This window comes from Pithys albifrons, chromosome 18, assembly GCF_047495875.1.
Source record: "Pithys albifrons albifrons isolate INPA30051 chromosome 18, PitAlb_v1, whole genome shotgun sequence".
NCBI lineage: Eukaryota > Metazoa > Chordata > Aves > Passeriformes > Thamnophilidae > Pithys > Pithys albifrons.
Genome location: NC_092475.1, coordinates 11,272,593 through 11,298,368, shown reverse-complemented (window position 1 = coordinate 11,298,368; position 25,776 = coordinate 11,272,593). Strand labels below are relative to the sequence as shown.

The 25,776-nt window shown below is 44.0% G+C and overlaps 1 protein-coding gene across 1 annotated transcript; it reads right to left on the bottom strand.

Annotated features, from left to right (window-relative positions):
* ARHGAP40 (Rho GTPase activating protein 40) lies at positions 1-25,503 on the bottom strand. The gene is made up of 15 exons (XM_071572944.1): positions 25,063-25,503; positions 15,727-15,929; positions 11,087-11,307; positions 10,459-10,534; positions 9,714-9,865; positions 8,951-9,116; positions 8,549-8,640; positions 8,358-8,435; positions 7,921-8,080; positions 7,138-7,220; positions 6,222-6,428; positions 5,808-5,948; positions 3,959-4,119; positions 2,933-2,988; positions 1-2,585 (listed from the first exon to the last, which is right to left on the bottom strand). The coding sequence occupies exons 1-15, from the start codon at positions 25,170-25,172 to the stop codon at positions 2,479-2,481; spliced, it is 2,013 nt and encodes a 670-aa protein (XP_071429045.1). The 5' UTR covers positions 25,173-25,503; the 3' UTR covers positions 1-2,478.
* Between the last annotated feature and the right edge of the window lie 273 nt (positions 25,504-25,776).

The following is a 25,776-nucleotide window of genomic DNA, read 5'->3' as shown; positions in this document are numbered from 1 at the left end:
GATTTTACTGCATTTTTATTGTTTCACTGAATAAATGAAATTTAAATACAGAGTTAAAAATCTGTAAAAAAAACATATTAAAAGCCAGCACTCAGAATTGGGTTGCACGTCAGTGACTGAAAAATTTACACTTATTTTTTGATACAAAGATAGGAAAAGAAAATTAAAAAAGCATATCCATAAAATGGAAAGAGCTGATTTTTGCTTTTTTTTACATTTCCTTTCATATTTGAGACCTGATATTTGTCTCATAACAATCTCCCACCAACCTTGTTTTTCACAGCACTGATTCACATTTTTTGGTGTTCACAATCCCCCAATCATTTGTAGTTTCCAGCAGCAGTGATGTAGTGACCCTTCAACACAGTGACAGTATGTTTAATAAACCAGCATAAGAGGGGTGGAAAAAAATGCAGCATTATGTGATTTTCAGGGGTGCAATTTAGCCTGGAAAGGATCTTAGCTCACACCCATGCCTTTATGAGTTGGGTATTCCTCTGGGTATCACATCTCTGGCATTTGCTCTTTGCCAACTCCATCACTGTGACAAAGAATTCCAGAAGTGACAAATGAATAGGTACCATTGATTTTTAATGCCCTGTTTTAAAGCAGCTTGATCTTTCAAGACACAAATTTCCCATCCCCAAGGAAAAGAAACAGGCTCTTATAGGCACATTTTAAGTTTTATAAAAGAGGCACCTCAAGAATTCTTGACACGGGGGATCTGGGTCAGGGTTGGTAGGTGGTTTTTTTGCAAGTTTCTATCATGGTTTCTTAGGAAGACAGCTATGAAGATGATTCAACCAGTCAATGCATCTGTATCATCTCAATCAAAAAAACCCAGACAGACTCTCTAATATATGCATAATTTTAAGATATCAGAACCACTCACACAGTGCTCACAACAGGATGGAATAATATGGACTATGGTTCACCTGTTCTTCCAGGATCTTAATCACCATGAGAATGTAACCACACAGACAGACATATCAGAGCAAAGTGCCCTTACAACAGAAACAAGGAGTTTGAGATAGTGAATAAAGAAAGCTACACATCAGCCTGGGGCAAAAGGGGAGAAGAGGGAAAATTCAGATTGCAAGGGAAACCAATTCATTGAACAAAAGAAATAATACTGGAGATTGTCACTAGTGCAGCGAGGATTTGGCAAATGAAATACTTTGAGCATACACTTGCAGGGCAGCTCTGCCTCTGCCACAGGAATAAATATCCAACAGTGTTTAAAAACAGTACATAAGAAGAGACATCTGGATTTCTGGACATGGTGCATGTTCCATCCTCTGTAACTGCACAGTGGGTTCCCTCACATGAGGTATTTCAGCATCATCAAAAAGGAAGACAATTCTTCTGTGCAGCTCCTCCCCAGGTACAGCCCTATTTGAGCTGGGGTTGGATGATGATGATGATGCAGCAGTGATATGAGGTGCAAGTGTTCTGCTCTACCCTCATTGTCCGGCCCACACCAACCACACTGTGCTGTGAGGGGTGGAAATGTGCAGCCAGAGCAGGGAAGGCTCAGTTCAGTACCCACTGTGTGACCAGGCACAGGCATGGACCTCTCAGTTCAGCCACTGCACAGCTCAGGGGACGTTTGGTTTGGTTTGGACAGAATCCTCCACAAAGTTGTTCAGTTCACATGGTCAGGTCAGATTACTGACTTAAATTAACTTCAGAGTATTTCCTCTGTTGTCTGCTGACATATGAGTTGTCCACCAAAATGAATGCATGATTTGCTCTCTTCAATGGCAACCTGTACATTTGGTTTGGCATTATCAGCAGAGCTGTATGGGGGACACATCTCTCTTGTCACACTGCACATCTGAAAGGCTGCTGTCCATTCCATGTTTTTTAACACATTCCTTGTGTTGCATACATGTATTTATCTGCAGTCATTAAATACAGGATGTTGGTGTCACATCCCATCTGCCCTTTTGAAAACATCTTTTTCCATTCTTCAAAGAACAAAACAGTATCTTAGTGAAACCCACGGTCACAACTTCTGGTGATGTGCACCACACAACCACAGACCTTACCAAGGGCATGTCCTTAGTACCACTGCAGCAACTTGACTGTCTCTCCTCCAAAACAAGGATGTGACCAACAGAAAGACAAAATCCAGCACAGACAGATGTCTTCTAAAATCTTCAAGATAGCCTTTCTTCTCTTACATTTCATCTTTGCTGCACAACCACTGTAGCTTTGCTTTCAGGGTTTTTTTGGGGACAATATTTTGTTTAAGAACAGTCATTCCCCCTGAAAACTCTGCTGCATAATAATTCCTGCTTGTTTCCAACACCTCTATTAGCAGGCAGGCTCATGCCACTGCCAGCTGCCATGGAAGCAGTAAATAAAGCTGGTTTTCCTTCAAAGTCACAAGCATGGTCCAGTCTGTGACTACACCAGGAATGTCTCTATTTCCACATCTTCCAAAAATCTCAATCAAATGCTTTGTTATTTTCCTTAAAACATCCGAGGATAAGATGGGTTTTGCTTAATTATCCACTCAGCATGGGGGTTGATGTGGTACAAGTCCAAGAGGTAAGTGTCTGGGTCCAGGCAATGTTCACCTATTAAAACAAGACATTCAAAAAAAGATACATTTTTGTTTTATATCCTTAGTTCTGCAGTTGCTATATTTAGGGTTTTGCTTGGTTTTTCCCCCACCCAAAAATTAGTATTTGTTCACATTAATTTCAGTATTACATCATTCAGAAGTGTCTTCACAAACCTGGGGTAACAGCCTCAAAATGAAAGATGTACATTAAATATTAGGAAGAAATTCTTCATTCTGAGGGTGGTGAGGTCCTGGCATAGCACAGGTTGCCCAGAGAAGTTTTCTAACTCCCCACTAAAACAAGTTAAGCATAAAAACCGGGTATCAGAGTCCTTATTTTCAGCTGCCATTTCTACTTACCAATATTACCTCCCACTTCATACAGGAGCAAGTTTGTGCCCTCCATTGAGTTGTTACTGCAGAAACAAAAACACACCGAAGTTAAGTCAGGTTAGGTAATTCAGCAGTGTTTTTTCCAAGACAATTCCTTATGGTTTCAAGGCCAGCAATGGCCAAAGAAGCTTCAGGCCATGGTACAGAGACCTTGCTGATCCTCCAGAACAGGTGCTGAGAAGGACCCAAGACTGGACATAAAGGAAGACAAGGCAGCTATTCCTCACTGCCAGCAAGGAGCACATTCTGTATGCACACGTGAACTTTTCAGTTGGAAAACAACAGGCATAAACACCAAAGTTCACTGTCAGCATTCCTCAAAAACTGATGGACTACTCCAGAGCAGCTCATCTGCAGGAAGACTTTTGGCAGCAGTTAGTGAGATCCCAGCTGACCCATATTCAGCCAACTCCCCCCTCCCTGTCTAGACACCTCCTGTGACAGGAGATGCACTGCTACCTTACCTACTAAATCCAGTCTGCAGGAATGGCGACAGAGGGGGCAGCAACTCCTCTCTTCATTTTCTGGGTTAGTTCAGCAATTCACACCCGGAGCAGAGGAGGGAATTGCAGAGCTTATTTTAGGAAATCCCTGCATTAACATACTCATGCTGGGATTACTACTCCAGGCAGATAATTTGCACAGGTGATGTTTTTCTGGGAGAACCAGAGAGGGTTTGCTTTGCAGGGTGAATGTTGTTTCAGTTTCCCTTCAGCAAGGCTGCTGGAGTTCACTTGCTGTCCCGCAGCCCAGAGGGGACCACTGCCCTCCTGACAGCCTGAGCAAAGAGTGGAATCACTCAGCTGAACTAAGACTTGACTGCCCCCATCCACTATTTCCACAGTTTAGAAACAGAGGAGCAGGGAACAGTCTCCTCATGACTCACTGTGCTGCCACATCACCTCTACCCCAAGACACAAAACAGCAACTAGACCACTTAGTGTTTTCTCTTTTTCTTTTCTATTTTATTTTAAGCAGAAAAAAGTCAATTACCACTTGAGGAGGTTGACAGTGTTAACAATATTCCAGCCGTTCTGGCACAGGTTCTTTTGAAACTGCCTCAGGACATCAGCAACCCTGGTCGCGTTGTTCAAATGCACCTCCAGCGAGTCCTTCAGGAGGAGCGATGCGTGGACTTTCACAACCTTGGAAGGCTGAACAAGGCAGGCAAAAAAGAAATAAAGTGCTTAAAGAAAGACTTTGTTATCGGTCAAAACCTCAAGTTTCAAAACAGATTGGAGAGTGTGAAGAATTAAACCTATCCAGCCAGCTGTTCAGACAATTTAGGCTCGTTTCTTATTCCACTCATTCTACAGGTTAAAAGCTTATAGAAGCATCAGGGTGAGCATTATAAATGACTCATTAGTGTCGGTGTCGTGTCCGGGAGAGGAGCCCTGTGCTCTCTCCATCAGCGAGCGCTGGTGCTCTCTGCTGTTCAAACCCAGCACTGCCAACAGAAGCGACACAAGCCTGGATGAAAATAGGATTTGTCGGAACAAATGTTGACAAACGTTTTGCACGAGTCTTGAATGACTTCCCTGATATTCATTTAAATTATTGTAACAGCAATTTAGAAAGCTGGATTGCAGACCACTGAATTTCAGAAAGGTAGTTTCCAAAAAAAGAAAGCACTGAGCCATCAGAGCTGAGTCCAAGTGGGGGTTTTTCAATACTGTTACAATCAGCTACTCCAACAACTAACTTCTCAGAACTTTTGCAGAGAACGCTGAATTGTTCTCACAGGGTTTGACCTGCAGTAAGTCAATTTTACAATCCCAAAACCTCTGCAAAAACAGCACACAGGACCGAAACATTTAAAACAGTACTAAATGCTTCCTAAGCACGGGGTCGTCTGTTTGATCACCTAAACAGTAGCTGCCCCCTCCAAAATGTCAGCACTTTTGACAGCGATGTGTCCTCTTCACAGCCACATTTCAGGCAGACATCATTTCAGTATCCCAGTTCTGGGATATGTATTGGCTTGTGAGAACAGAGATTCTTTTTCAGGAATGCAGATTTCAGCTTCCAATTTATTATTTCTACCTGCAGACTCCAACTAAGCTCATGCCCTTAGAGCATTCCAGTTGCACCACCACTGCATGTGATACTTCAAATCCAGCACTTACAGCCCTGTGTTCATTCAGCTAACAATGGCAACCAGGGAAAAAAACCCAAAACAAATAAAAACCAACCAAACAAAAACCCCACAACAAAAAACCAGGCAGAATGACTCCAAGGATCTTTCTCCAACTTTGATACTGAAATAGATCTGGTAGCAACATCTGTTTAAAAATAATCTCTGCACCAGCACCAGAGTGAGCAGAGCCATGTCATTTATCAGGGAACCTCTCTCCTTTAAAGTAGCAAGAACCTCACCCTCAAACCCTTCCATACAGATCAACTGCATTATGGAGCAAAAAGAAAATCCAATGCAAAATGTCCTTTTATACTGATGCAATAGTCTAATTTTTTTGTTTTAAGTTAGTGAGTCTGCCTTTAGCACAGCAGATATATCTGTGAAAACACACGGGACACCCAGAGCCACGTGAATTCTGCTTTTCACAGAAGCAAAGACCAGCATTTCTGCTCCTGGTCTCTTCCCTCCTCACCTGCTCTTAACCAGGTGTTTTGTAGCCTGAAATGTATTTACTGCTCTTGTTGCTGGGATCAGTTTTTGCCACAATCTGGCCAAAAGGGTCTGGGACACTGTTCCTCACTATTCTGCAATTTTTTCTCCTTCTTGCTCTTTAAAGAGCATCCCTCCCTACAGCATTCTGAGTTCTCATGAAAGCACTTGACACTGCCAAGAAAGGGCTTGTTGTTTTTCCAAGCCCTAACTCACCTCTGCCTGGTTCTTTTCCACCTTGTCTTTATCAGCGTGAATCTTCCGCAGCAAATTTTTAATTCGCTTGTCGCAGAACTGGTACCTTTTGCTGTTGCTCTCGTTCAGCTTTCTCACCTGAGCTACCAAAAAAGAGGAGACCTGGGCAGAAGGGGGGAGGAAGAAAAGAGAAATTAAATCAGAAATGAGAATGTCATTCAAGAATCTGATCATCTCTTTATGAAGCTCCATAAATAGAATATCTTAAATAGACAAAATATCTGTGTACCTTGAAGACAGATAGTCTTGGAATTCAGTCAGAGGTTTTGCCTAAAAATGTTTAACTTCTCTGAAATTTCCAGCATTGTTCCCTCCCCTCTTCCAAATCTAATGAGACACTGCTACACCAAACTGCCAAACACGTGTGCCACTTACTGTCCAGAGCAGATCCTGGTAATGGATCATCATCCGCACCACGTCAGCCGCCCCCTCTGCCAGCTGCTTCTCCTTCCCCTCAGGGATCTTGTTTGGCAGCCCCTTGTGCATAAAGAGGTTTGGGGCTATGACCGTGGAAACATTCCAGAGGTTCATTTTGTTGTTGTTCTCCCTGGCAACCACTTTGCTGAGAAACTCAAGTAGAGCCTGAAGAGAAGCAAAGAGATTTAAGACTGTGGCCACTGCTGGAGAGATCACTTTATTAGCTTTTTCTTCTTGATAGCCATGAGCAAATTCTATTTCTCCAGTCCTGAAGTTCAGTGATCAGTTTTTAATACTAGAATGGCAACAAACCATTATACTAAGCACAGTAGTTTGTCCAGCACTTAAAAATCAAGACAGACAGTTGGTGTGGGAAGCAGATGGACTGTTACTCCACAGGACATGGTAATTTAAAAAGTCCAGCCATAAAAGTTACAGAATCTAAAGATAAATCCCTCCTTCCCTTGGTATCTCCTCCAAGTCATTCCCAGATGTGGACAAATAAACCCTTTTGGATTGTCTCTCTCACCTCACACCTCCACCAGAGCCATGACAGATCATCTTTGGCTGGATTAAATATTCTAGCACTCTGAAGTTTGCAGACTGCTAAGTCAGCCTTGCCTTTAGTACCTGGAAGCTGAACTACTCAGGAATTAAAGAAAAAAAGGCACCAGCACAACCATCACAGCTCTAATAAAGCCTGGAAAGGCTGAGATGGTGTCTATTTAAAAGTTGTGTAGATGTGGCACTTGGGGATATGGTCCAATGGTGGTCTTGGCAGTGCTGGGTTAATGGTTGCACTCAATGATTTTAAGTTTTTTCCCAACCTAAATAATTGTATGTTTTTCCAGTTAAAACTGGAACAAGGAGTTACCTTTAGAGTGTTTCTGTTGGGCTCTGGCAGAATCAGGATCAGGAGATTCAGAGCTTGCAACCTTTGCTTCAGGTCTGGAATATCTACAGAAGGAGAGCAACAACAGGACAGAGGATTCAGGCTTCTGACACAGTTCTTTTTGAGCACAGGAATCCCCCCAGGGAATAAGGCAATTACTTACTGCAATGTTTGCTGTTTAAGATTTGAGATCTTGCTTTTGAGGAAGATCAAGCTCATACTGTCCTTACGAAGGGAAGTACCCCCGTTTTAGAGGACTGGCTCATTTCTTCAGAGTACAGAGTCTATGAGCAACTCTGATGCCCTTGAAGGGCACCAAGAGATCCCTTTATTCCCCATTTCTTGAACAAAGAAGTTGTGCACTGAAAAAGTTAGCTAAGCCCATCCAAGCCACCTATTGAGGCACAAACCTCAAGTCAAAGTGTTTGCAGAACATCACGTTACCTGCAAACAAGCCAAGACTGTACACCCTGGCCAGTTGCCACAGCTCAGTCTTTGCATCCTTATTGATCAATTTGTTCTAATTCATGGCAGCAATGCTGCAACCTCAAATGACACAATATAATTTAAGATCCCAGGACAGTGTTGCTACTCAAAGACACGTGCAACCAGCCACCAGTGGCGACAACTCTCGCTCACACTCCATATTCCCATCAGATCCACAGGCTCCCAACACACCTGACAAGAGAGTTCAAGACCAGTGCAGCTTTGCAAGAAGAGCACAAAGCAGTGAACTGCTGCCAAGCAGGCAGAGCAGGGACTCACTTTGCACAGCAGCAAAAGCAGGGAGATACTCTGCTGTCAGCAGCGGGGCCGGCAGCTCCCGTATGAACCTCTTCAGCAGCCCAGACACATCATTCTGGTGCACTTCATCCCAGCGGAAAAGGCCAGTGTAGAATTCCCTTTCGAGCTTCTGTTCCAGGTTCTGTTAAAAAGATGGCATTTATTACAAGCAGGTGTAAGAGGAATTCTGAAGCTGAGCACTAAGAGGGCAACCCATCAAGTCAAAACAGCACGGAGACCCTCAGAGCACACACTCCCAGATTTCCCAGGATATTTCTGGTTGTACTGGGAAGGATGATGAGATAGGTTATTTAAAAATATCTATTAATATTTATTAACTCAGGTTGTCAAGACACTTGCTTCAGCAAATGCTCCTTGATCTCCTCTGACATTTTCAAGCACTGCTAAAGAGCTCATACCTTGATTCTGGTCTGGGACCCAGAAACTCGTAGAATGCCCTCTGTTTCAAGTCCTCTCTTCTCCAAGCAGGACAGCAGCTATTAAAGAGAGAAAAGGGAAAGCTATTAGGCACAGAGGATGAGGAGTCAGCCCTTCCTTATCACAGGCTCCTGACTGAGGATCAGAGATGTGAAACCAGCAGAGAACTTACTGCCTGGAGCAGCAGAGGGACTTTGGTGTTGGGGAGCAGCTTTTGGTCATTTTCTAACAGGGTGTTGAGTGGAACTCCAAAGAGCCTTTTCTCTACAAGAGAAACAACAGTTTGTAAGTCTGTATCACCTCTAATACAGATGTAAGGGATATCTCCCCCACTGCAAAGATGGCACTTTTGCAGGCAAAGGTACTGGAAAAAGAGAGGAATAGTTAAACAGGACAAGGTCATTTGATAGCCAGACATAAATGTGGTCCTGCTGTTATGATCCAGTGACTTCCAGGACCAAGGAAAACACACTTGTCCCAAGGTTTTTTATCAAATGTTTTTAACATTTTAAACACAAACCTGTGGGAAAACGAATGTAAAAGAACAAACCATGAAAAAAAAAATAGAACAAACCCGTTGTTTTCAGTTTTGCTGCTTTGTTTCTCTTCAGCTCAAAGCCCAGGATGTCACAGAGAGCTGTCAGTTCAATCAGGGCCAGTGTGGGGATCTTCTTCATGTCCTGAGCAGACAGATCTCCAATCCTGGTTACTCCTAGTCTGCCCTTGGGGATCTTAAATTTCTATAGGAAAACACACCCACCCAAAGAGTTCAGTTCAAGCTATCATAAAAAATCCCACTAGTGAAAAACTTTTGTTGTATTTTTATGATTCCTTATCATAACCAGGTATCTGTTCATTCTGCTGTGTTCAAAACCAGACATGCCCAAAACTACTCCTACTCAACCACCAGTTGAGCAAATATCTTCCCTTTACAGTACTGCCCTTTAATCATATTGGACATGCCAACTGATGTAAGTTAAAAGACACCCTGATACCCACCCTAAACTAATCCTGGATTCTGGAAGCAGTCCAGCTCATTTGCAGAGAAGAAAACCATTAGGATTATGAATAAGGAAGTGCAGTTACTCTCCTATTTTCAGAGCAAACAACATAGATCTGTGTCAAAACAGATAGTCCACTACACAATGTCTATCCTAGCCCAACACTGCAAGGATAACAGCACTATGGACCCAAAAATACCTAATACAGACCCATTGCAACACTATCCACAGAGGATGTTCCCAAGAGCTGATTGTACAACTGAACTGAGGGTCTTGTACCCTCTTGACAAGAGCAGACTAATAAGTTCTAACAGGAAAAATTCCTTCAGTGCTTACAGTTAGAGCATTTCCATCCTTTAACTTCCGAGATTCAGGCAGGAACGATCCCTTAAGCAGGACAGCTGCTTGCTCTGAGTAGGCAATATCCATGTTGAACACCTCCTCTTTTCCAGGGTTTCGAACTGTGCAGGAGTAATCCTGAGTTTCTGCTACAGAGGAGAAATTGTCTTGAATTTCTAAAAGCCAGGAGGGTGAAGCTTAGAAACCAAGAGTGCTAAAAAGGGTTTGGTACCACCATTTTAATAAAATCTTGTGTTAACATATGAACCCAGAGTTCCAATAGCACAGTCCTGGCACTGAACAACACATAAGATTAGTTTGAAGCCATAACATTAGGACTACAATCACCAGACCACTGGTAAACATGCGTATGGCTTTAAATTACAGGAAATTCCTATGGCTACCTTCTCCTTACACAATTACACATAGTGCTTATAGGATTTCACCACATGATCTTTACTAGACTGATTCTGTTTTCATCTTCCAGTTGCTTTCTTGCAGAGTTACAGTTACCAGTTTGAGTGGCAATTCCTGACAACACTAGAGCCTGGAAAAGTTTATGAGTACACAACTGTGGACAACAAAGTAAAAAACCCCTCCAAAACCCAATACAAACAAGCTCAATGTTTCAGCACACACACATATATACACACACACATATGTATCTCCTTCCAGTTCCAGCCCTACTTCAGATCCTACTCCAGATTTAGTTCAACTCTCCATTTGAAAACTTCCTCCTTACTTCTCTGTGCATTTGCAGTCTGTAGATTGTGCCACAATGGATCTGGGCTGGACTCCTCTTTCTCTGCTCTTGTCTCCTGAAAAGTAAGAAAGAAGTTGTTCTGACCGCATCCAAAAGAGGAACAGAACTGGAGGGAAACAACTGAAAGGCCAATGGTTATGAATTTTCTACAATAAAATGCAACTCAAACAAACAAAAAAACCTAAAAAAGGCAGTTCTCATCTTTCTCCAGGATTCCCAGCTGCATGAGTCAGCTTATCAGAACTGAATTTAGGAAGTCCTCTCCTTTTGGTTAATAATAATTTAACGTGTCACTGGAATGAAGAAGACACAAGAGGGCTCCAAACGATGCTGGTGCTCCACGGGATTGCTGAGCTGTAGCCACCATATAGAGGCACGATACAGGATTATTCCAGCAGTCTCTAGGAAGTTTAAGGACTTGCAGATTTTGTAGTAACTTAAAAGCACCAAACCAGGATGCAGAATTTCTCCAATCTCATCTCTGTTTCAGCTCAAGAGACAAAATCCTCTCTTTGGATATGACAGTAGCCCTAGCCCTAGAAAGTCAAGTGGGCCACCATGAGGCAACAAACAAGGTCTTACAGGAGATGCCCCGACATCAACGAACCTCTGAGTTGACCCCTCCGAAGATGTCGCGGACGTGGCGCACAGGGTGCTTGTTCTTCCTGCGGCGGGAGCGGGAGTAGGTGTCCAGGCGGCGCTGCACGGCCGCGGTCTGGGTGCGGGTCAGGGTGGACAGCAGCACCAGGTTGTCACTGTCCGAGCCGCGGTCCCCGAGCAGCTCAGACAGACCCGCGTCCTGCAGCCACTCGGCTTCGGCTTCTCCCTCTGCCGGGCAAGGGAGGAGAAGGCACAGTGAGCAGGGAACAGAAATTTGGGTGCTTGCAATGCTTCAGAGGCAGGAAAGCAGGAGTCTGAACCAGCCCCTCTCTGAGGTGGCAATGGGACATCACTGCAAGGGAGACACACTTTGGGTAGGAAGCCCCAGCTGTTCACAAATTCTCAGCCCGCTCCCAGGTACCCAGATGGGTATCAGGGTGACACCAGAGGAGACACAGCACTTTGGGCAGCAGTAGCTGCCAACGTACTCCATTCTGCTGATCCTAGGCAAGGAAAATGAGAAGATAAAACTATGGAGGCATGGATACTGCCAGGAACACTGACTCCCACAGAAGCTGGGCAGAAGAGGGGCACAAGTGTGACTCTAGATGTTTTTAACATGAGGATTGCAACAGGGCATGGGATGGACTTGCTTACATCTGCCTTTCCATGGACTGCCTGGCATCTGGCAGTGGCACAGAACCACCCAGAAGGAGTGGCAGTGCCTTCCTAGAGCACACATGATCCTTTGACAGCTTTGAGAATGGACGAAAAGTCTGTGAGGAGCCACAACACTGAACATTTGGCTTTTGTACTTTTCCAAATTACTTGGCTATTTCTTTTCATTTTTAACTATCTATATGCATGCCTATTTATCAGCTCCTTTTTTCTTCTAACATCCAGACCCTGATCTGGTAGATTGAAATGTATTTTGTTTCATATACTTGCAGAACTATTTGTTTGCACCATCCTTACTCTTTAACTTTTTTTAAGTGGATTGGTATCCATACACTCAACAAAAGCAAAAACGTTATTCTTACTCTGTGCGTTCCCTTTATGTCTGGGCCTATTCAAAACATCTCTAAAATTAAAGACCATTCCACATTCAGAAGGAAGTGAGAAGAGCCTCGAGACAGTACAGCAGCATCACTCAAAAAAGCTCAACTCCACTTCATCCCTTAAAGTTGCACTTCAAACACAGAAGACACTTTTTTTCTTATGGATTGCACTCATAAGGAAGTGCAAGTGAGAAAGTGCCCCGAGCAAGGCAGCTACTTGAAATCCAGAGATAAAAGAAACAATTTAGCAGGAGGCTTCAACTTTAACACAGCCAACACCACAAAGCCTTTATCTTTTCAGTTCTATGCACCACTGCAGGCAGCTCCAGCACAGCTCTACCAAAGGTTACACTGGGAAAAAAAATCCAAACTGAGCTGATTGACACAGAACAGTTCATTCCCACTCTTCCTGTCCTATGCAAACTGCTATCTCCTCAGCTATCACAGCTACTCAGGCCAAGTCTTATTATTGTCTCATCAATAAAAAGCAGCCAAGCAGCTCTTCTTGAGAGATTAAAGTAATTTAATTTTTCTAGAGAAACCTCTGTGTTCATGCAGCTTGCAAACATATATTGTGACTCAACTAAAACTCTTCTCAGCCTTCAGAACATACTCACTGTGCTTTTAGGTTCCGTAATGAAACACAACATTTCTCACCATCACACCACAACAGACAGAGCTGGACTTGAAGTTAAAGTATTTTCCTTAATGAAACTTCTGGCAAACTGTCTAGGTTTCCTACATGATGTTAAGTTTTGTTTTTTTCCCATGCCTGGTTTTGCAGTGTCTAACAGGTAAGAGCATCCCCCTGGTAGTGCCCATTGGTCACAGCAACTCATGGTCCCACTCACAACTCCTCACTGCACAGCTCTTTGTCCTACATCCGTGGTTTCACAGCAGGACAACACACAAAAAGTCTCTGGTTTATTTTGCCTTTGGGAACTAAAGGAAGTGAAATGTATTGCTTGCAAATTTTGAAAATAGTCAACTGCAGTCATAACAGGAAACTAATCTAATACACAATACTAAACAGCAGCCCCTAAATCGGACATCCGTGTGAGTCCACTGCCCCTTCTGATGCCAAAGCACCAGCTTGCAATTCCTCTGTGTAATATTTTGACCCAGTTATGTTTGCCAGTAACACAAAAGGAAACCAGCAAAATAGGTTATTTATGGGGAAAAGGGAAAAATGGGAGAGAAACAGGTCAGAACAGAGATCCACAGAAGCTGAGCTGCAGGTTTAAGCCTGAAGAGCTGTTAAGATTTGCCTTGTAAATTCTGGGCAAGCAGCATTTCAGGGGGGAATAATTAGGAATTCTTTTGCAAAAACTAAAGAACACCAGTTCCAAAAACTTCCTTGAAACATAAGCTGGCCAAAAATAGCATTTGTAATATTCAGTTTCCAAATATTTAAAGGACAGCTACAGCATCCTACAATTTCAGACTAAACATTAAGCACAGCTTCCTATCTAGTTTTTGAAGGTGGAGAAGGATCAATCTTTGCAGGCAGTTCTCAGCCATGGTTGTTTGCTGCAAGGATGTGAACAGGGATTTTAGTGGCAGAGATCCTGCTGTGCTGTCAGGCTGTGGGGAGAGCAGGGAAAAGTGCTGTTTGTATTCCAGGAACAAGCTACTTTCTGCTCCCATCAAGCATTAGCGAGGCCACAAAACCATCAGCACCTTCCAGCTGACCCAGTTCTGCACAGTCACACTCTGGTCTCCCACTGCCACCAGGTCAGGAGCAGCTTCCCAGCACACCTGCCCTCACACAGGGCTTGCACAGGAGCCCAGTTCTCCAACTGGGTCAGCGTTTTTGCAATGCCTTATCTCCACACAGCCTCCTCGCTGTCCCTGTGCTCTGATTGTGATCAGCCATCTCTCAGGCTCAGCCATGCTGTCTCCATAAGGAACTCTTTGCCACTGTCCAACCACAGTTTCCTGGGATTTATGCAAAAAGTGATGGTGCCTCTGGCTCTGAGGAACCTCAAAACCTTCATGCTCCAACCAGAAGCTGCAGAGGTGTGAAAGCCAAGAGGCATCAGCCAAATGCTGCCTCCACACCATCCCAAGGTTCTCCTCATCACCCATGCTCCCAGCACAACCCTGATTTGCCTAAGCTCCCCAGGAGAAGGCCCCAGAAACCCAAATGTGCTGCACCTCCTTCCTCAGCCCGCTGGGAAGGCTTTGCTACTCTGAGCATTATTTCAAGTCTGTCTGGTTTCAGTGGCCAATTAAGCAGTCAGCTCCTGCCTGCCAGATTAACATACAGCATTAAAAGACACTTTTCCTTGTGTCCCTGCTTACACACGGTAATCAAATTGCCTCCAGCATATCAGTCTTTCGGATATCCCAGACAGTCTTTCATCTCATGGCAATGGTCCCTTTTCCAGAGTCTCCTTCCTGGTGCTCTCGTTTCCCGTGTCACTTTGCATCTCTTCCAGTTCTAAAAAGCAAACTTATGTCCTTTATTTATGGACACGAATAGCAGACCTTACTGTCTGTCCTATCTTGCCTGCTATGGTGGACATGGACAATTGACCCAGGAAACGTGTGATCCCAATCTGTGGGTATTTATCAACACTTATCACCCCTCCAGCATTCCAGGATGTGGCAAAAGGAACTGCTCATCAGGAAAAGGTTTCTGCTCAGTGACAGAACAAGGAGCAATGGGTTCAAACTGAAAGATGTGCCAAAGAAATTCTTCCCTGTGAGGGTGGGCAGGCCCTGGCACAGGTTGCCCAAAGAAGCTGCAGCTGCCCCATCCCTGGAAGTGTCCAAGGCCAGGTTGGACAGGGCTTGGAGTAACCTGGTTTAGTGGAAGGAGTCCCTGCCCTTGGCAGAGGGTGGAATATCCCTTCCAACCCAAACCATGATATGAGTCTATAAAAGGCAATTGTGTTTCAAAAATTTTGGAATATGATTGGTTCCAGTTATTCCAAAACAAGGGGTATAATTATTTAAGGTTCCAGTTATTCCAAAACACTGGATAAAATCAGCGCTACAGAAAGTCCATTGCAAACACTCCATGCACATGGAACATTCTTCCAAAGAAAGAAAGAGAAGGAAAAAAGGAGATATGCAGGAAAAACCTTGTGTGGATGGAGTCAAGGTTTTCTGGATGTTTATTGTGGTTTCTTGAACAGTGAATTAGAGAGGGGACAGCCTGCCTTCCACAGAGGCAGTTCCCATAAAAGCCACTATGATGAATCTCAGAACCACGTACACAAACAGGCCTTCCAAAACACAGCCAACTCTCCCAGGGTGTTTACCATGCAGCCATCTGCCCTGGGATGAGATACCTCCCACTTAGTGGGGCTGTTTGAAAAAATCTGGAGCCTTCAACATGCTCCTGGGACTGCCCTTTGGAGTCAGCTTTGCTTCAGAAGCCGAAACCAGGCCAGGCCAGCACTCCCCTTCTGCAGGGAATCATTATCCACCACCCAATTAAAATAACATGTCTATCTCTGATCGACTGATAATATTCTAATCATACTCCAACATGCTTCTGAATAGTTCAGGTGCATAAGCAAATTTTCTGCTTCAGATGTTCACATTGCTGTCCTCACTCCCAACATTTTTGGCAACCTACCCTCTTGTGTTTTGACATCTGCAAGGCTGCATTCCTCTTGCTCGGCTTCAGTGCTCTGTTTAATGTTCTCTACTTCCAGCCAGAAACTGTCCATTGACAAGTTGTCCAAAGCCTCTACCCTGGAATTCCTGCCCTCTGACACTGGGGATGCCAAAGGGCTCTTCGGAGGAAGCTGGTTCATTTTGCAAGGGTAATTTCTGGTGCTGAGAGAGGAAGAGATAAGGAGAGAAGAGATTAAGCTCCACGTACTCACAGTGTTCACTGATTAATGACTGCAGTAAAGCCAAACAGAGGTAAGTGCTGAACTTCCTTTGAGCAATACAGACAAGGTTGGGACTCAATCCCCTGCAGAATGGGGAAAGCTGCTGTCCAAACATGCAGGAGGGCAGAGTATCAGCACAGTTTTTCCAATGCTGTACCTCCAGTGACCTCCAACACGCCACCTACCACCCCACACTTGCTTCCAAGACTCCCCTGAAGCCAGCACAGATAACCTCAACACTCACAGCCAGCCAGGATGTTCCAGACTTGATGTGTAGGCGCTCCGAGGACCGGGAGCCTGGCAGGTCCCAGCCACAGCAGCCCGAGCCCATATGCAAAAACCTGCACAGCTCTGTCTCCTGCCCTTCAGCTCACGCAATAAACAACTCAGATGGACGAGGCCCCCTTTCCCTGCCCAGACCAGATTTTTCAGCTGTGAAACAGCACAAGTGTCCCGGGAAGCATATGGAATTTTCTTACCACCCTGCTGATTCACCTATGGGCAGTCAAAGTCCAAGGCTGGCCTTATTCAGCTTTCAACCTCTGTGCAGAAAGCTGTGAGGTTTTCATCACTTCATGAAATAGGCTTTAATTCCTATTAAAGCCTCTCCTGAAATGAATTATAATTTTCTTCAAAGGGTTACAAGCCATTTAAACCCTGTTACCCACCTTTTTCGGAGACTTAAAAAAATGGGGATAAATAAGTGGAACATACTTATGAGAACACCTCAATGGTTCCACTTATGAATACAAAATTAAAGAGGTGGCACATTACACTAACTGTGGGTGGTTTGAGACACACCTGGGAACAGCCTCCACCACCAAACACAGGGCAGAACTCCTTTCTAGCTTCATAAAAAAAATTAATTATAAAAAAAGCAGATTGAGTCTTACTCTGAAAACCATGACAACAAAACACCCACTAAATGCAATTTAGCCTCCTAACTCTTGGACTTTAAAGTTATAGATGGCAAAATATCTGGAAGGTTTCAGCTCCTTTCATTCCAGAAAGCCATTATTAGCAGTTCTGGCACTAACTTGCTTCTATTATAAGAAACATTTCAAGTCACAAAGGGCTAATTTTGAGACATATGGAGTAGGATATTCTGTGCTTGTATTTACACATGTGCATGCACATCATGCTCACATCTTATTCCAACATGCACATAGGCAGCCTTTCTCTTCTAAAAGTCAGAACCAAAGCAATAACCATCATTCCAGGAACATCTGGAGCCAGCCACAGCATTGAGAACAAGAATAAAAGAGTTCTGTTTGTTTGTTTTACAGAAACACAGAAATGAAAGACTAAATTGAGCTATTCTGACATCTGGCCCTGGCAAGGACAGAGGTGATCTGCTTGTTTAGTACCCATCCTCACTTTCCTATTCCTGGATATCCAAATAACAGGCCTACATTTGAGATGCCACTTTATAGCCTGGAAAAGCACTTAAATAGTCAATTTAAGATTTATATATTTTTACCTTCACAGTTCATATCCATCTCTCTCGGTTCCACTGCAGTTATCACCCCAAATTACTATTTCCCCCATCAACTTTTTACTTCTATTTTTACCCATTAGGAGTTCAAAATTTGGATCACATCCCTCTTTAGCTCTTCATCTTTATTACTCCTCTCCATTTTCTCACATTTGCTGGCAACCTTCTCATAAGATTAAACAAAGCCACCTTGCTAGCATCCAAAAAAGCTGTTTAATACCTTGCCATGGTATCTCAGTAGGATTCCATTATGAACCAGTCAACAGAAATCACCCCTTGCAACAGAAAATTAACTGAAAGGAGGAATTTAGATTACCTTGAAGGAATTGGTTTTGGTCATATTGGTGTTAGAAACACTGGGAGAGGAACTTGCACTGCAGGACAGTCTCACAAAGCACAACACTAAGGAACCACCCCACAGGTTCTCCTCACTGCTCTACTACAGCCTTTCAGCAGGCACAAAACTACTCTTCTTGCCCTAAGTTAATGTCCTGTACTCCCATGGGGTTTAGACTGTACAGATCAAAGCAGCTCTGAAATGTACCTTTCCTTTGTGTTCAGCTTGGTTTAGAGCTCACCTAACACCCCTAAAACCTCCATGGCTCAACACCAAAACAAAATTTAGGTTTGCAACTCCAACAGCAGCTACCCCAGAGCTGAGCTGCAGCTTGCACCCAGCAGATGAGCTCTGTGGCAAGCCTGTGTCACACACGGCTGTGACAATCCCTTCCCCATGCTTGCCTGGAAAAAACAACATCATTTTAAGCCAACATAAATACACTCTTCAGCTTTTTCCAAAGGGTGGCTCTTGACTTAGATCTTCTGCATGACTTACCCAGATACCAGACCCTGAATGCAAGTTTCAGTCCAGGAGATCTTACTCCAAGTGCAGCATTATTTACCTAAGGCATTGGGGTATATTCCTGGTGCACACCTGAGAAGGGTCACAACATCCAGGTTTCAGGTTATAGCCTTCCCAGCAGCTATTTTTGATCTACCTTCAGTTCACACCAAAGCTCTTGCACACAGTACTGGTGTAAGGACATAGTTTTGCCAGACAAGAGCAAACTGCTGTCCCCCATCCCACTCTGGCTTGTGCTTCCACACCATCCACAGATATTTTGCTTCCTCTCACAGCTGGAAATACAGATATTCCAGTACTGCTTGCACCAAAAAGCCTCCTGATCAGTGACACTATAAAACTACTCTAGAAGAGCCATCTCTGAACTATTTGTGTGTCAACTCAAAAGCTCTCCTAACTTTTTTTTCCTCAACAGGCCTGTGGACTGATGCACCAAACTTGATTTCACCAAGGTGCAGGATGGTCAGGCCACAGAGCAGCAGCAGGAGGCCAAGCTCAGCTCTCCAGTATACTAGAGCTGGTGCTCCTTTCTCAAAGGACAACACCAAAGTTGGGCTTATACATTTAGAAAATGTTTTATTTTCTGGACTAAGTTTCTTTTTTTCTTGAACTCAGCGCACGGTGCTTTACAAATCCAGCTACCCAGGTGGAAGGTTAATTTTAGATTCAGTGCACCTGAAAGACTGTTCTTCCTCATTGCATTCCCGAGTCAACTGGAGGGCAACCTGTGACGTGCAAACATAGCAACAGTTGAGATTGAAGGCAGAGATTGTTGGCTTAAAATGTTAATCGCTCGGTTGCAACTGGGCAAAGAGGAGGTGGAATAATCTCGTTCACTCCATTGCACTGTCAACGGAACAAAAAGCACCAGATTGTGAAGCTTTAAAAATTAACCCAACAAAAAGCAACCTGGCAGGAAGATCTAGTTAAGGACAACCATAAAGGAAGGATTCTGTGGAAAGACTGACCATCCTAATGCAGCATTCTCCTCTTGTTTAAAAGCACAGTTTTAATGGGGCTTAAGATTCACCTGATACCTTCAGTCTAACTCTGAGTTCACAATGTTAATAATGCTGTTTGGAGTAATTGGACTGGCATGGACCTTATACAGTTTATTTTATTATTATTATTTCCTCTCTACAGCCCCTCCCTGTGGATCCCTGGGATCCCTCCATGCCTGCACAGTGCTGACTCCAGATGATGGTTCCTCACTGATCCTGGGCTGGAAAAGGCAGCCTTAGTAATTTTTGATCTGTTCCTAGAGACTGTCAACACACTGCAAATGTATTGCAAACACTCATGCAACTCTTCAACTTCTTGAATATCAAAATAAAATAAACACTGTTGCTATGCATTTGCTCATTCCACGCTTGAATCATTCCTGTCAGAGCTTCTCAAAGGACCTGGAGCTGCCTTGACTACTTCTCTGCTTGCTCAACATCCCTCCCTCATTGAAATACCTCTCTAGCAGATGAATAAATAAGGAGGTTCCTACTCAAGCATTTCAAACAGAACAGGAGGCAACAAGTGCAAGCCAAGAAAATGAAATTCCTTTAATACTGCTTCCAGAAAAACTAAGATGAGAAAAAGGCAACAAGAACAGAAGAATTCAGTCAGACAAGGAAGTCCTGCCACACAAGCAGTCCTTAGTCTTTAAAGACATTTCCAAAGATTTGGAGCAAGCACAAAGCACACACGAAACAAAGAAAGAGACCAAGAGCCTGAATTAACCTCAACAGCCGGTTAGGAGCAGCACACCAAGTCACAGCATCATTTATAATGATTCAGACCATGAGCATGAAATACAAGTGTCTTGAAAGAAGAAAAATGAGGGATTACTCTATGAAATGGTTGCAGTATTTTTTCAGATAAAGACACCGAGTCAGAGAACAAAACTACGTTAACGTCACAACACACACATTTAACCTGCTTTCAATTTAATTCAAGGTCAAAACTAACTGATGAGTACAAAAGCACAAGATTAAAAGAAACAAACAAAAAAATCAATGCAGGAAGAAGTCTCTCTCTTCACATTGCTTCCAGGTTCTTAGCCCAAGCAATCAGTTGAAACCCTGATGGACTGTGTAGTTAATTCTGAAGAGAAAGAATCACCTAAGATCAGCCTGTCCCAGTTCCTAACATGAGAGGATTTTTTTGTTTAAAATCATATAGCACGACAAAGGTGTCCAGAAACAACAGACAAGAGTATTTGGAAAACTGGAGAAAATCCTAACCAGTAAGTCATATATATACACCTCTGTATATATTTTACATAGATATAGCTATAGATATTTTGCATATTGGAGGTTTAAACCTCAGACTCTCAAAGTTATTAATGCTAATGTAAGAACAGGTCCCTGCATGGAAGAATTCGATCTACTCATTATCAAAATCTTACATGAAATAGCATCATCAGCTACTTCATCCAGACACACAGAATTACACAAGGCTCTATTCCCAACACAGACAGTAAATTTGTCTCGTGGACAAAAACCCCAAAACTTTTAGACAAAAAGCCTAAACCAAAAGGAAGCTCTACCACAAATCTTTCCTCTCTGGCTTAGTTACCTTTACAATCCCACAGATTTTGTACACGAACACCACAGATTACCAGTTCCTCCCTTCTGCCTGTAACAAGGAGGAGGAGGAGGAGGAGGAGGAAAGAACTACTGAAGTTTCCTCTTAGGAGCAAATGAAAAGCACATGCTGGTTCAGATTCCTTGCACCAGATCATAAAAGCAAAGGGAGACTAATTATCAAATTACTGTGGCGGCGACAAACAGTAACTTACCCAATAGACTGTTACTATGCTTTACTTTCTCTGGCTTAACTCAACCAAAGCAGCTAAAGAGCCAGAATTAAAGCAATCTTAGTAGCAGTCTGCCACTGCTGACACATGTCTGTGTATCACTGACCATGTATTTGCTCACATATTTAGTAGTTTCACTGAGACCATTCCCTATGAGAATTTAATTCCTTTAGCCCAGGCTATTTTATCCAGCACTGCTGCCAACCACAACTCACGTTCCTACTAAAGCAGGACTTTATTTATCAAGGACTTGACACATGTGGGACAGGAGAGTTGAAGGTCTCTATAGCACCAGCGAGAACAGCTAAGATGTCACTACTACAACTTGCTAATAAGATTAGAGCTTGTTTTCAGTAACACAGCAATCAGCTCATCAAGATCTTGCATTATGCAAGCAGCTCAGGGAGCAGCGTCATTTCTGCTTGTTTGGAAGAAGCCTGTTCTGCAAGTGATAAAGAGGACGTGCCAGATCGCGCTCAGAGTGTGCAGTAATTCCTACCAGCTCCGGCTTTCCCTCAGTCCCACGAGAAGGCACAACTCCTCCTCCTTTCCTGACGACCCCAGTGACAACAGAAAGAGAAAACAGAAATGCTCTGCTGGGTGCTGTGTGGAGTGAAAGGTGTGAATCCTGATGTTTGGGTGTAGCACACTGCTGCAGCTGAGCACCCCCAACGTCTTCTGTGCTGGACACAAACTCCGGGGAGTGGCGAGGCCCTGGCACAGGTGCCCAGTGAAGCTGTGGATGTCCCATTCCTTGAAGTGGTCAAGGTCAGGTTAGACAGGCCCCTGAGCAACCTGATCCAATCATAGGCATCCATGCCCATGGATCAAGTTGGAACCAGGTGAGATTTAAGGTCCCTTCCAACATAAAGCATTCTCATTTTCTATGACTCTATGTTACCTCTAACACAGCACTGGGACTTTTAACTAAAGCACAGGTTATAACTTACCAATACGTGTCTCTACCAAAGTATTTAAGGGTAAAGAAACTCCATCTCAACTTCTGTGCCTCAGGCCTTCATCTGGAATAGATTTGCCTCTACTGTGCCTAGTAAGGGGCTAAATAAGCAAGCTAAGGAATAGGGAAAGTTGCCTGTAATTACAGATCTGCCTGGAGGCCTCTCAGACCGAAACTCAGAGCAGAACAAACATAGGATCAATAAGCCCATGCAGATACAGCCAAATTAAAAATATTCAAAGCCATGTTTAGTTTAGACTATTAGCTGAGTGTCTGTCCCATCATGCTAGGGTTTATTTTGGCCTCACAAGACCTAAACTATGTTCCTTGTGCATGGTTTTGTGTTTGACTGTAAGGTCACTGTGGATGAGCCCATTGCTGTCTTTTGTAGCTTTAGCAGAGTAAGCCACACAGGAAAGGGATTTCACCCACAGGGAAATCTGGTTGTGAGAAAGGGGTACCTGGCCAGATCAAAGCTTTAGTATTACTGGGATTTTTAATGTGATTGTGAATTGATAAGGCTGATTTACAGGACTATTAGATGACAATCATTAATTAAAAGGCAGCATTCCCATCTCTATTTTCATCTCCACTCAATCTGTGGCCACTTAAACACACAATCAGCTTTGTCTGTGCATTAGTCACAAGAACCTGGTCTGACATTCAAATTCCCCTATTGGTATGACCAGGATCCCAAACCCTACAGCTCAGTAGCACACACTCAGCTCACTCCTCAGTACAGAAGCTGCTCTGGGCCTCCTCCAGCTGCCATGAGGCTGAGGTTGTGCACAGGATTCCCATGGAGGAAGCAGCAAGCATGGACTCAATTCCCTTGAGGGACTTGTCTGTCACAGCCCCGAGCACACACTGCCAGGGCTTTTGCTGAGACCAGAATGAGTCAATAGCTCCCAGTTACAGAACACATCCTCAAAACATGCTACCGTTACATCAAATGGGACACCTTTATTTCCATCACTGCTGTGACTTCAGGCAAGATGCTCAACCTGTATACATCTGAGACACCCAGTTTAGTAGCAAAGGGGTGAGGGTTTCCAGAGGAAAGGTTACCAGCATGTTTGAATCTGCTATAAAAAGGCTGTGAACTTATTTCTTGTGTGATCATTAACACAAAGACTTTTTACAAAATCGGATTCACACATGCTGAATATTTGTCCTACAACTTCTTTAAAGTTGGACTTGGAGTAAATCAGGATGATAGAATTCATCCTTACTTCTTCTTGTAGACCATTCTACCAACTGTACCTGCATTATGGCACAGAATGAGTAATTGCAAGTTGTTGCTCAGCTGTATGAGAACAGGCAAGAGACGCTGAAGAGGTCACAAGTGACTTGCTGACCAGCACAAGGTAAGGAGGAGTTGAGAGGTGTGCTGGAATCCAGCCATGCTTCCCATGTGAGAAGTTTAGGGATGCAGGAAGACAGGGAGGAGTCATACACTCCTTGCATGGGTTTCTCAGGCAAGAGGTATTACACATAACACAAAGCACTTGGCTGTTACACTGCCACGAAAAGCCCTCAGTCAGGATTTATAACTAATTCTGTAACTAGTAACTGGAGTGCTTCCAGCAAGCACAGGACCACCAACCCTGTCCATGAGCCACCCCAGGTACCAGGAGTTTCACAACACTAAGAGGAGGAGCCAGAGGGAGGCAGAACTGGCTTACAATGGCTCTTTCTCAGTGTTGCTTTGGAGCCAGGACACCATCAGGGCTGCGTAAGCCAGTAGGTGTATTAGTGGCAACCCAATGAGCATGTCACAGTTACTGATCAAAAATAAACAGTGATTACAGTCAATTAATTAGAAGACCAGCATGGCTGGTGTATCATTGCTGTATTGTACAGGCATGTCTTAGGTCAAATCCTACCAGAAAGGCTTAGTTACACATATACACAGAGGACACGTCTCACCTGTGATGAGTCCCAGGCAAACAAGTAGGAAGTGCTACTTGATTAGAGTTCAGTGTTTTGGTCAGTTAGTGAGCAAGTTTGAGCTCTTCAGAGCTGCCCACAGAGGTGTTCTGGCACCAGTACAGACACTGGAACTCAACCAACTCGTTTGGCAAAAACCCTAAGTTGTTAACAAACATTTTGATTTTTACCAAAGAAGACTTGCAACATTCAAGGTGTTAATCCTGTTCTCTTACATGTGGGTAATTTTAAAGTAACTTACTATATTATTCCTGTGTCAGTCCCCTAAGATTATTTATGGGGTTTTTTTCTACATCTCAAATTTTTTCTGGGGTCTTGTAAAGGTTTTTCTGTCTTGCTTTGAACACACAATGTAAAAGTAGACTAGAAAAACTGCGAACTCAGACAGAAACATGAAAAACTGAGCTGTGATTAGATGTAAAATCACTGTTAGAACAGTCACACAAGACCAACACATTTCCATTACTACAGCAGGGAAACACTCTAAAACTTGTTGCAACATCTAAGCTCATGCAAACACATGTTAAATGAAATCCCAAGTTATTTAATATCCAGTAAGCATGTAAGCAGGATGGTGTAGTTCAAATTTCAGTTCTATCCTCTAGTGCTTTGCCTGATCTGTATAAATAAGCAGTTCTTATATTTATAGAGTTCCACAAATCCCTGAGCAGCCCTCAAACCCCAGGAGCTGCCCGGGCAGGTTACCAGTGAATCACACACACCAACAGGCAGGCAGCATTTTAGCCCCCCAGGTCCCACTTCCCCAGCTCGCTGCACTCACACCAATTACAGAATTAGTACGAGACAAAAAAAGAAAGGGGGTTTTAATAGGTTTCATTTCAGCATCAAGGCACTCAAAGCACCATTTAAAGAGCCTGCTCACCTCTGGAAGTTCACCTTGCTTCCACCTCCCCTGCCCCAGGTGCTGCCTTGCCCCTGTGCCCGCCTTCGGTGGGAACGCAGCGCGGATCCCTCTGCACCCATCCAGCACGCCCCGTACCTGCTCAGCAGCTGGGCACAGCTGGCTGCCCGGGCAGGCGCCAGCACCACCCGGGGTCTGGGAATGCCACTTCTGGCCATCCAGGAGCCACACGTGCCGCGCTTGTCCATGTCCAGCTGGGGAGAGTGGCGGTCAGTCCATCCGCAGCGCTGCGGGGTCAGGGCACGGCTGCTGAGCCTCCGCCAAGAGCCGCTCCTGGTCACGCACGAGGAGGGGCCGAGAGCATCCTCTCCTCCCTCCCTGCATCCACCCGCCCCGGCACCCCGAGCAGGAGTGACAGTAAATCCACCCGAGCCTTCCAGAGCCCGAGGCTGAGCCGCCCACGCCGCGGACAGCGGCTGAAGGACAGTGCCCACAGCACGCAGAACACAGCAAGGAGCTATTTCCAAGGCTGAGACCAAGCGAAGGGTTGCTAAACATTAACATAAGCCTTAGCCACGTGAAAAAGTAACTCCCTATCGAAGCCCAGGGAAGGAGGAGTCAAAGAGCCTATTTGCTCTGTAAAACTGTACTTCCCTCAAGTGAGAGAACATCAAGAAAAGCATGAAATATCTGTCTGGGGACTTGGGGAGGGCAGGGAAAAACTCTGAGTGCTTATTAAAAAAGCAAATTCAGCATTTCTTGCCATAGTTGAGCAGTGACTAAACCCCAGCTGGATGTAAAACACTGGTGTTGAAAGAGAAGCATAAAACTGACACCCACAGAGAATATTTT